The 10187-nt window shown below is 52.2% G+C and overlaps 4 protein-coding genes across 4 annotated transcripts; 3 read left to right on the forward strand and 1 right to left on the reverse strand.

Annotated features, from left to right (window-relative positions):
- Positions 1-498: 498 nt before the first annotated feature.
- On the reverse strand, positions 499-1236 carry FIBRA_01092 (uncharacterized protein; the record flags this gene model as incomplete). Its single annotated transcript, XM_012322972.1, has 4 exons — positions 499-723; positions 783-952; positions 1015-1105; positions 1153-1236. The coding sequence occupies 4 exons, from the start codon at positions 1234-1236 to the stop codon at positions 499-501; spliced, it is 570 nt and encodes a 189-aa protein (XP_012178362.1).
- A 117-nt stretch (positions 1237-1353) lies between these two features.
- On the forward strand, positions 1354-2555 carry FIBRA_01093 (uncharacterized protein; the record flags this gene model as incomplete). The annotated part of the gene is made up of 4 exons (XM_012322973.1): positions 1354-1625; positions 1684-1835; positions 1895-2174; positions 2228-2555. The coding sequence occupies 4 exons, from the start codon at positions 1354-1356 to the stop codon at positions 2553-2555; spliced, it is 1032 nt and encodes a 343-aa protein (XP_012178363.1).
- Positions 2556-3591: 1036 nt separating this feature from the next.
- Positions 3592-6842, forward strand: FIBRA_01094 (uncharacterized protein; the record flags this gene model as incomplete). Its single annotated transcript, XM_012322974.1, has 5 exons — positions 3592-3743; positions 3805-4048; positions 4107-4176; positions 4231-4350; positions 4405-6842. The coding sequence occupies 5 exons, from the start codon at positions 3592-3594 to the stop codon at positions 6840-6842; spliced, it is 3024 nt and encodes a 1007-aa protein (XP_012178364.1).
- A 342-nt stretch (positions 6843-7184) lies between these two features.
- FIBRA_01095 (uncharacterized protein) lies at positions 7185-8298 on the forward strand (the record flags this gene model as incomplete). The annotated part of the gene is made up of 2 exons (XM_012322975.1): positions 7185-7394; positions 7456-8298. The coding sequence occupies 2 exons, from the start codon at positions 7185-7187 to the stop codon at positions 8296-8298; spliced, it is 1053 nt and encodes a 350-aa protein (XP_012178365.1).
- Between the last annotated feature and the right edge of the window lie 1889 nt (positions 8299-10187).

A 10187-nucleotide genomic window follows, 5' to 3' on the forward strand; every position in this document is an offset into this window, starting at 1 on the left:
TTATCCTATACTGAACATATCTGCTTCGTTAACCACTTCGGATAGCTGGAGGCACTCGGTTTCCCTCGGCAAGCCGTGATAGAGGCCTACTTCGCTTGCGACAAAAATGAGGAATTGGCAGCCAACTATCTCTTTGACAGCAATTTTGACGATTCGTAATGATTTGTACGGATGATTAGTGCCCTTGTCTACCGCAGGAGATGATATGTTCGTGTATATGTAGCTAACTCCTCATGTACTTCTCGTGTTACCCATTGTGTATCGAGTGTAGCCGCTCTGGTGAATATCAGTTAAGTCCGTTTCAAATTATCCGCATTTGAATCACAAATTAGAGGGCGGATGGATTATGCAGCAACTGGTCGTTGAACATCTTACTTTGTATGCCACCATTGCCGATTTAATCTCCATTGATGGTGTCCAATCATTAGAATCCAGTGAATGGGGAAAGCGGGACAACAATTATACAGAAGTAGTAAGTCTATAACGTGCGACCAAAGTCTATGGATTGCCTGAACTCGGTGGCGGTGGCGAAGTTGACGATGGGGGTGCAGTCGTAGAAAGATCTTGTCCAGACTCCATTTCGGCCTCTATTCGTTCTCTTGCGCGCAGTACCTTTGATTGAACATAGTGCGAGTATGTTGGTGGTGCAGATTGTTTTGTGCCAGCCGCGGGCTTAGGAGGTGCAGACGGAGGCGAGTTGGCTTTGAAGAGGTGTTCATAATGCTGCAACAAATCATGTCGGATTCAAGGTGGTTCAACAGTAAATGTATACAAGGACGCACTTGAAGAACCTTGTCAGCTGGATCTTCCTTTTTTACGTTCAGAATCAAGCGTGCCTCCTCTAGCGTCATCCGATGTTCTCGCGTCAGCTTGTCCGTGATCGAGCCCGATGTCGCGTTCCTAACACCCGCTACATCACTGCCTATGGCCGCTTGTGGTTGGTGTTTTGCATCTAGTTCACGCATAATGGTGCAACGCATCAATATCTGGTATTGGCACACATACGAGACTCACTCTTCACTGCTTGTCGACCCGCTGCAAAGAATGCTTTGCCTAGGATTTGTGCGCCAGCAATCGCAATTTGCACGATAACTCTTGGTGAGGACTATACAAGTGTCAAATGTGACCCCGATCAGTTAAATATGCACTGACCATGCGCAGACAATGACAGCGAGAAGTTAGAACCGTGAACGATGGTGATTCGGCAGCGAAGTGGCGGCTGAGGCAAAGGCGCATGGCACGTGAGGAATGAAATTTCCCGATAACCGCGCATTTCAAGCTTGCCGTGCACGCTCACTTGAATATCAACAACCGAAAGCAGCTCTTCAAGCCTATCCTACCTATCTACCATCTATGTCTCAACTTGTTGTAGAGAATGCCTCGAAGAAGAGAAAACATATTATAGCTGATGTTGAGCAAGACACCGAACCATCGGTCAAGCGAGCCAAGAAGGATAAACTCAAGAAGGACAAATCGGTTAGAAAGGAGAAGGGGAAGGCGCGTGCGAGAGATGATGAAACGGAATTTCGAGTAGTACAGACATCAATGGTAGTGTCCATTCCCCCAGTTTTTGCGAGCAACTTGCGCGCGGGTGTAGAGGAGATGCTAGACTCCTTACTCATGAGGTGCGCGGGCTAGCGGCAGTCTCATGAAGGCTGTATGAAATAATCACATATTTTGCAGATATATTCCAGCACTGCAAGGTGTTGTTCTTTCGCATGGCAGTTTACGTTTTTTGGATACCATTGCTACGATCAAGGCTGACTGTCCGTTCACGAATTGTCGCATTGCCTTCGATGCTACGGTATGGAGCCCTCAAGTCGGCATGAAGCTCGGTATGTACCTGCATGCTAACTAAAGCGACATACCATGATTGATCATCAGCCTCATCTAGTCGGCAAAGTCAACCTCTGCTCGCCGGATCACATTGCGCTCCTCGTCCATCGCACGTTCAACGTCTCGATACCCCGCCACCATATACCTACTCATGACTGGGAATTTGAATACGGACCAGCTGAGAATGATCCTGAATTTGGGACCGACATCATGGATGAAAATGTTTTAGAGACAGGCGAGAACACGCCAGTCGTCGAGGGTGGTGGCCGATGGGTGCATAAGCTCACGGGTGCAAAAATGGGAGGGGATGACGGCCGACTAGAGTTCACAGTTGTTGGGTATGTTTCCCCTCGCATATGTCCAGACACGTCACTGATGAAAGCTCAATCAGGTTGACGATCGCAAACCAGATGTTATCTCTGGTTGGGTCTGTACAATTTGACCCTTTCTCTCCAGAACATGCATTGCCGGCTCCTACCAAGACCTCGGCAAATATCGAAGTGTCTCGTACTAGGGCCGCAGAACACGAAGCTCTTGTTCTTGACAACGACTTTCTGGAGCAGGAAGCCGGCAACGAAGATGATGACAGAAGTCCTTTCGCCGAGCTTGGGCGCCTCGCTGACGAGGCCGCTGCAGATTTGCGGGCGAGGCAAGACAAGACGATGGGTCCAAGTAAAAAACGTAAACGGAAAGATGCAGTAGTACGCAGTGCCCAGTGATCGGTCAATAGACGAGTCGTGTGTGGAAACCACATTCAACATCTACCATTGCTATTTAGGGCCTTGGCAATCGTAAACAGATGCTATGCAAGTGCCTTTTGAAATTGACGCGGAGAGTGAATAAAATTCAAGCCGCGCATGCGCGAACGGAATAGCGGAGTGTAAAACCGGAACGGATGGGTCACGAGCTTAGGTCTTTGGCAGGTGTCTCTAAAAGGAAATGCACGTGATCTGGAACGCGGTCGCGTTTAATGCCAGACGCGGTATGTACTATGGTCAGGGCCAGTGGGCCACAATCCGGTCTCCTCTCCTACTTTCATATCTCTGTGCACGTTTATTCGGGGTTTAACTTATATGTCGAATTCTATACCGGCGCCATGGTTGTGCAAATATCTTATTGATGTGGCGGAGACGTATGGGGGAGATTTACCCTCCGTTCCACGGCGTCCAAAGGCGATGAGATCGCAACTGGTGAAGGTAAGCGACCAGCACTCTTTCCAGTATATTTATCAGCTCATATTTCTTTTTATTAAGTTTCTCACCTATCCCAGTCCCGAAGACACTGATGCATGCGTATGGGCGACCCTGTCTGACAAGTCACACGTTATACCGGCACGCTTCAATAGAGATGCAATGAAAGCATTCAGAGAGTGCGTATATCCCTTTCAGAAGATTTTTGGACTACTTGAAAACGTCCCGAGGGTGCTGTTTGTCTAATTGATTTTGATGGCTATCTTGGGCATGGGTGTCTATCGGTCTACTGGTTGCGGCTGCTTCGTTGAAATATGTGGAGGACACTTTGACTGTAATCTGTCTTCTTCATATTTGCAAAAATGGGCGTCTCATGCAGCAGATTACGCCACGGAACTGTTTTCAGCTGGAGTATTTGTACATCGCTCATTGGTCGATATCCTTATATTGGAACAGAAACCCCGTATTCACAGGCAAATCGGTTACTGAACACCGGTCCGCTTTGGTATTCATCAAGAATTTTCGACCATTCTGTGCGCGCGTTCCACTTGGCAGCAAGCAGAAAATGTCCCATACGGAGCAACTTGCGTTGGATGTTGGTTTTTTCGACCTGAAAGGCTCTTATGATGAGGCGATATGGGGTAATCCGACTACGGTCGAAAGTGATCCCAGTATACGTGAATGGGTCAAAGGTCTGCGTGGGCATGGAGGCGGAGGGTAAGTCAATCTACATATACGGTCTATGTTTGCGCCGAACGTTCTCAGGTCTTAATCTCAGCAATGTCTTGAAATTGAGAAAACTGGCCCAGGCCCAAACACAGCAGCGGAACGCGGACAGTCATAAAGAGAAAGAGCCTGGAATGTCCACTATTCCCTCGGAGGGATCACGTAGGACGACGCTTCCTCTGGCAAGAAAGGCGGCTCCCAAACCCTCGCTTGCGGAACCTCCACCGCCCCATATCCCACCGCCCGTGGAGACCCTTAAAACCCCCTTTTCCGCGATACGCAAGAAGCTGTGGCGCGTGAGTAGATCGTGTATAACTGTAGCTACTCTGATCAGAAGTTGTCAGCTGCTTATAGCTTTACTCGGCCAACCCAAAGAAATATATACCTACTCCGGAAGTGCTTCAAGAAATACGTAGGATGCCAGGTATAATTTGTTTGATGAATAGCTGCGTTCAATCTAAGTCTCATGGGTGTACAGGTGCGGGAGATGAGAGGCTCAACAGTCTTGTAGAACACGGCGCTAGTGTGGTTCAGGAACGGCAGACCCCACCAGTCATGGAAGCCCCTGTGTCGGCATCACCTCGACCCAGACGACCTAGTTAGTTTTTTCTGCAGACGCAAAAATTTGCTATAGGCCTGACATTCTTACCAGGGCGCCATCCGTTGGATCTCTCGTCTAGCCCACCTCGATTCTCAAGCGTTTCTCCTCAGACTAGAAATGGACTGCCGCCCGCAACGCCCTCTCACTGGTCGCCCTCCATTAGGGGAAGCCCGGGTCGCTCAGAAATACCTGCGCTCGAACTCGACGCTGTCTCTGAGCGGCATAGCCCAGAGCTTTCCCCCGTTTTGACCCAGCCAGGTTCTGATAGTAATAGTAACGACCAAAGAACATCGAGATTATCTCCAGTAGTTAGAGAACCAGGCCAAAGCCAGTTTGTGCAATTACCAGAACCAGAGCCGGAGTCGGTCTCTCAGCTAATGGTGACGGATCCCCCCTCTCCAATTTTAACAGCTCCTCCTCCAGGGCAAAGGCCACGCTCCGATGTACCGCCGTCCATCCTTCCTCCACCTTCTGAACCTCCAAAAAGCACGCGGTCACCTTTCAAAGTCAGACAAACTGACCATTCGTTTATTCGAGCTCGAGCTCCTATCATACCTCTTCGACCTCTGCACGGGGGCCGTCGAGTTCCGTTGCCAATCTCTGGACACCTCTCCCCCGATCCAAATGTATCTGGTCCTGGACGAATCCTTGTTCCGAATTCTGACATTTCCGGTTCTGCATCGCAGCCGTCACAGCAATCACAGGCCAACCCATCGTCTTCAGAAGAACACCTTCGCCAGTCACTGTCTCACGTATCTCAAACCCAAACGCAGTCTGAATCGACTTCACAATCGCTACCTTCGATCCCGTCGCAGTTGCGAAACGAAGTATTGCCGTCGGCCTCTGGCACTGAGGATGTGCCAAGAAATGATGCAGATGATATCCCTGAAGCAAGCGTTACGGCAGAGCCGTCCTCAACTATGGAGAACGTCGACCAAATTGTCGATCCCACAGCGACTGATCAAATAGGCGATAGACCCTATATCCCAGAGTCCGAAGCGCACCAGCAAGTGGCAGCCGTACCAAGCACACCAGATGCTCCAGGATTAGTGAGTGCGAGGAAAGAGAGTGGAAGTGAAACGGAAGACGAGGACGCCGACGATGAACTTGAGTTGGATGAACTCCTCGGTAGCGAGCATAGTACCTCAGCCAATCTATCCCAATCTCAAGAGATTAGGTCGGAGGTGGACGATCTCGATTCTGACGACGCCAGAACGAAGGAGATGGTTGCCAGCTATATAGCACCCGAGGAACGGAATGAAATCACCAGTCCTTTCGATCCCTCTCCGGAAATCCCTCTCCCCGACATGATTATCGCTGAAAAGGGAGGGGAATTTGAGAAAGAAAGAAGTCTGTCTACTCAATCTGTCCATGGTCCTCAGGCGTCCTCGACTTCAACTCGGGTTGCAGGCAAAAGTATGCCTCCACCTGGACAGGCGCCTTGTCGAGTGTCACATCACGTCGAAGAGTCTGAGCAGCCTCTTCACACAGCTCTTGAATCCCTGCCGCCGCCATCTCCAACGAACGACGGCGACTATCGTCAATCTGTACTTCTAGGAGCAAGTAAGGATGCCTCCAAAGCCAGTATTCCTGTAATGCCTCTGGAGTCGCGTCTCACAGCACCCACTACTCACGACCCCGAAGTGTGGGCCTTGCCAAGCTTTCAACGCGATGTGCACCGGCCGGAAATCAATGCTACGGCTGACCGACCGCAAGAAAACTTAAGAAGACTCCCTGCACGAAAGCGCATAGTGTCCATCTCTTCATCCGACGAAGACGAACGGCCTGCAAAGAGGAAAAAGGTCACTTTACCTGTACGTCAGGACGAGACACGCTCCGCCGCATCGTCATCTAGCGGCGGCGGAAGACACATATCAGAAGGGAGCAAGAATGCTAGCGAGTCCGTCGTTGCGACCCATACCGCGACGACAAATATTCGTCAGATTGATCTGCGCCGAAGTACCTCATCTTCATCTTCCCGATCTAACTCCAAAAAGATGAAGTTGCGGGCTACGATCACATCGTGGGATGTATCGAGTGCTGGAGATTGTGCACAGAAGTCCAAGGACCTCCAGACGCGCGTCGAGATTCCGTCTGGGTCGACATCAGTGGTGAAGGTAAATGGACCTCAAAGAGAAGCTAGTGCCGCATCTCACAAAGGTTCAGGCAAAGATTATCCGATTGAACCTCATCCTGTGGCGCCACGAATGCCGAAGGAGGTCGCACAGAGCCGAGCAAGTACGCATGCATCTAGTACCTCTAGCTCTGAACCCTCCCGGCAATCCGCTGCCAGTGGAAGCCGTGGGGCACTGGAGTCCGAGAGTGTGGCAGTAAATGGAGATAAGCAGCTTGGAGGCTATGGTATCGACTTGAACATGAAGCGAACGGAAGACGGGCCGCCTCTCGTCACTTGGAAAGACCTGGAGGCGATTCTGTTAAGAACTGGGTCTTCGCGATACAAACAAATGGTGAGGGACCAAAAAAAGTAATGCTGCTTTGCTCTTGGGCTGTATCCTGATCCGTGCTTCTGTGTCTCGTTTTTGAAGACTTTGCGCGTGCTGTCAAAGTCTGGGTTGATGTGACATTTATTGTTATTAGCTGCTTTACTTCTCCCTAGCTTGCTGCCGTATTAAACGGCCCGTCTGTATAATTGTCTGTGCCTCACTAATTCTGTCGAGTAGTAATGTCGTATGATTATAATGTTGAAGACTTAGTGTCTTGCCCATCCATGCAACAACTCTCAGTACGACTGCTTCAGCCACGCTAGACTGCCATTTCAGCCACTGGGCGAATGGCAATTGCCGCGTCGATCGACTTGCACGCCCACCACGATGAGTGAATACTGGGTCTCGCACAAGAAGTACTTCTGTAAGTACTGCAACATCTACATAGCAGACGATGCGCCCTCTCGAAAACAGCATGAAAGCGGCCTGCGACACAAAGGCAACGTGGAACGTTTTGTGAGAGGATTGTACAAGGAGGGGGAGAGACGGAAGCAGGACCGGGAAGAAGAGAAGCGGGATATGGCACGTATAGAACAGGTGCGTAATAATGTGTGGATAATTGGCCATGAACGTAACGGCTTGCTGTGCGCAATTGAAGGCTGCGAATGCCGCATTTGCGAGGGACGTGGGCGCTGGTTTGGTCAGGCCGGGCAGTGGCAGTAGTACGCCGGTGGCCTCGGGCTCTGCCACGACACGTCAGCCCGAAAAGAAACCCTCGAACCCATACGCCAACTACTCCACGGCAGAGTCTCTCGGATATACAGACCCGGATGCGGAGAGACTCGAGGCCGAGGCAGCGCGCCGCAGGACACAAGGTGTCGCAGGAGACTGGGAGGTTGTGACCGTAGCGGAATCTTCGACGGCCACAGAGAGAGATGCCCCCGCAACTTTGCCCAACGGTGAATTGGGGAAGAAGAGAGAAGCGGAGCAACCCCTGGATGAGGACGATACTAGGCGATTCAAGCTTCGTCGGAAGACTCTGGGGGCTGGGCTCGGAGAGATCTACGACCCTGGGTTCATTCCAATCAAGATCAAGAAAAAGGAAGAGTCTGTAGATATACTGTTGTCACCTTCCGACGATGGGCAAAATGCTGCTACGGGCTCGGGGGCGACTGCGTTGCCGAAATGGTCGAGCAGAGGCTGGAAGAAGCCGGGCGAGAGCAGTGCAGAGACCACGGTAGAAATGAATGGGGAGCAGGAGGAACCAGGACAAGCAGAGGCAGCACTTCAGGATCCTGGGCCTCAGATTATTGAGGACAAAGCAAGCGCACCAACCACCGCCGAGATACCTAGCCTCAAGGAAGAAACCGCAGCCGTGAAAGAAGAGGATGCAGCGGTGAAGACTGAGGTGCCTCCAGAAGCCATTCCAGCTCCTGGGGGTGGTCTTTTCCGCAAACGCAAACTGCCTGCTGGAGGAGTAGGAGGCAGAGGCAGACGTTAATAGAGATAGATGATGGGTTTGTAGCTCATGTCATCCGGTACGCATTGTTCGCCTCATCTCACATGAGTATCGCTCACACTGGCGATGAACTGTGGTTTTATATTGCTCATGTAACTTCGCATTCTACACTCTGATGACGTGTCTCGCGTGCAGAAGTCTAGTGCTTAAGCCTTCAGTGCCGTTATAGTGGCTTTGCTAGCGGAATCAACCAGGAAGCTGAGCCTGAGGTTGTCGCTTCAGACCCAGGAGTCATCGTGGCAGGCATACGCTACGACACCCATCCTGATGTGCAGAATTCCGATTGTTGGCCATGGGAGGATGGTTTCCCAGCTTAGCCATGCCGAGTAGAACTCGCCAGTCCGGAGGCGGGGCAGTGATTGAGTTGTTCAGACACAATCAACGTAGCCTCGGACGGCGAGCTGTGGTCAGTAATTAGATGACCTACTTTGTATTTCGAGGCCGGAGGCCAGATAGAGCTGTTCTGCTCTTCCAAATTGACCCACCTTTGATGCTACTGTCGGAAGCGGCATCGTTTGAATCCGCACGATAAGCTCTGGCCAAGGCTTGTTTGTCCTTCCTTTCTCCCCCTCCCCCTTCTCTGCCTGCAGCCATGGCCAGCATTGCCGTTGATCAGACCGCTGCAGCAAGTGGCAGAAACGACGGGCCAGTGCCCATGTCGTTCCCTGCGATCCTTCGTGCTCCCGGCTTATCAGACCGGTTTGCTCATCTCCGAACTGCTGAGGACGTCCCTGCCGCAGCTCCCGCGGTGCTCAAGAAGAGTAGGAGAGACGAAAAGGAGGGCAAGCGGTGGGTCCGCCGCAAGGAGAACGGTGTGTGTCCCCGCCCAATCTCGCAATCTCAATTATCTGAGAGCATCGAGATGCCTCGTGTCGATGGCAGCCCGCTTCGTCGGCAACCCACATATCGTCCTCCCCTCCAAGAGAGACTACACCGTTCTCCCTCCGACCAAGCTATCGACCTTCCCTCAGCCTCTCCCTCATTATCTTGCGCGCAACAGTGCTGTCCCTCCTGCCACTCCCGCTGCCCGCGAGCCCAATTCCGCCAATGCGGGACGCTTCTCGCTCAGTCTCAAGGGCATGCGCCGTGAGCTGCGCAAGTCCGGCCCCGGAACAGAGCTCCTCGTCAAGGACGTAGAGGGCGTGATCGTGTCCTGGTTGAGGGATGGAGGCGTCCTGCTTTCCCCGGATGCTGCAACCGAGTTGTCTCTCCCTGGTGTCGCTGTAGGGAGTACCGGGTCCATCAGGGAGGTCTCGCGCACACCACTCCAGCTTGTCTGGTGCGTTGAAGACAGTGCATTCACCCGCTACGTTGTACATTGCTGTGCTCGGTATCACGACGTCGTCAGTTACAGTATGCTTCATCTCTCCTTCGAGCGACCTGCAGCTCACGCGCGCATTCTACCAGGTAAGGACACCTCAGGGCAGCGTCTCACCTACCTTCTTCGGCCCAATGTAACTAGGCCAAACTTTCATGCCTCAGCGGCGCTGGACACACCCCCCGTCACAGACCTCGAGTCTTCTGTGCACGATTTTGATACAGAATCCGAGCGCGATTTCCGTTCCGATGCCGGCGTAGACTCGGATATCGAGCGCGCAGGCCCACATCCTCTCGCCGCTATTGTGGAGACGTCCGCGCCTTCATCCCCCAGCGTAGGCAGTACTTCGGTGGTCGGGATCAGTGATGATGAATGGTCGATACTAGGCGACGTCGACGCCGATGCCGAGGATAGCGACGTGGAGCACCGTCTTGTGTCTGGAGTGGGCTCGCTTGCCCTCAGAGACCCTCAGCAGACACCACGCGCAGAGCCGCGCATGCGACAAGCCTCCCTTCGCTCTCACGTCTGGGAGCGCCAGAGGCGGGGGGGGGCG

Source organism: Fibroporia radiculosa, assembly GCF_000313525.1.
Source record: "Fibroporia radiculosa TFFH 294 genomic supercontigs, scaffold485, whole genome shotgun sequence".
In the NCBI taxonomy this organism is placed as follows: Eukaryota; Fungi; Basidiomycota; class Agaricomycetes; order Polyporales; family Fibroporiaceae; genus Fibroporia; species Fibroporia radiculosa.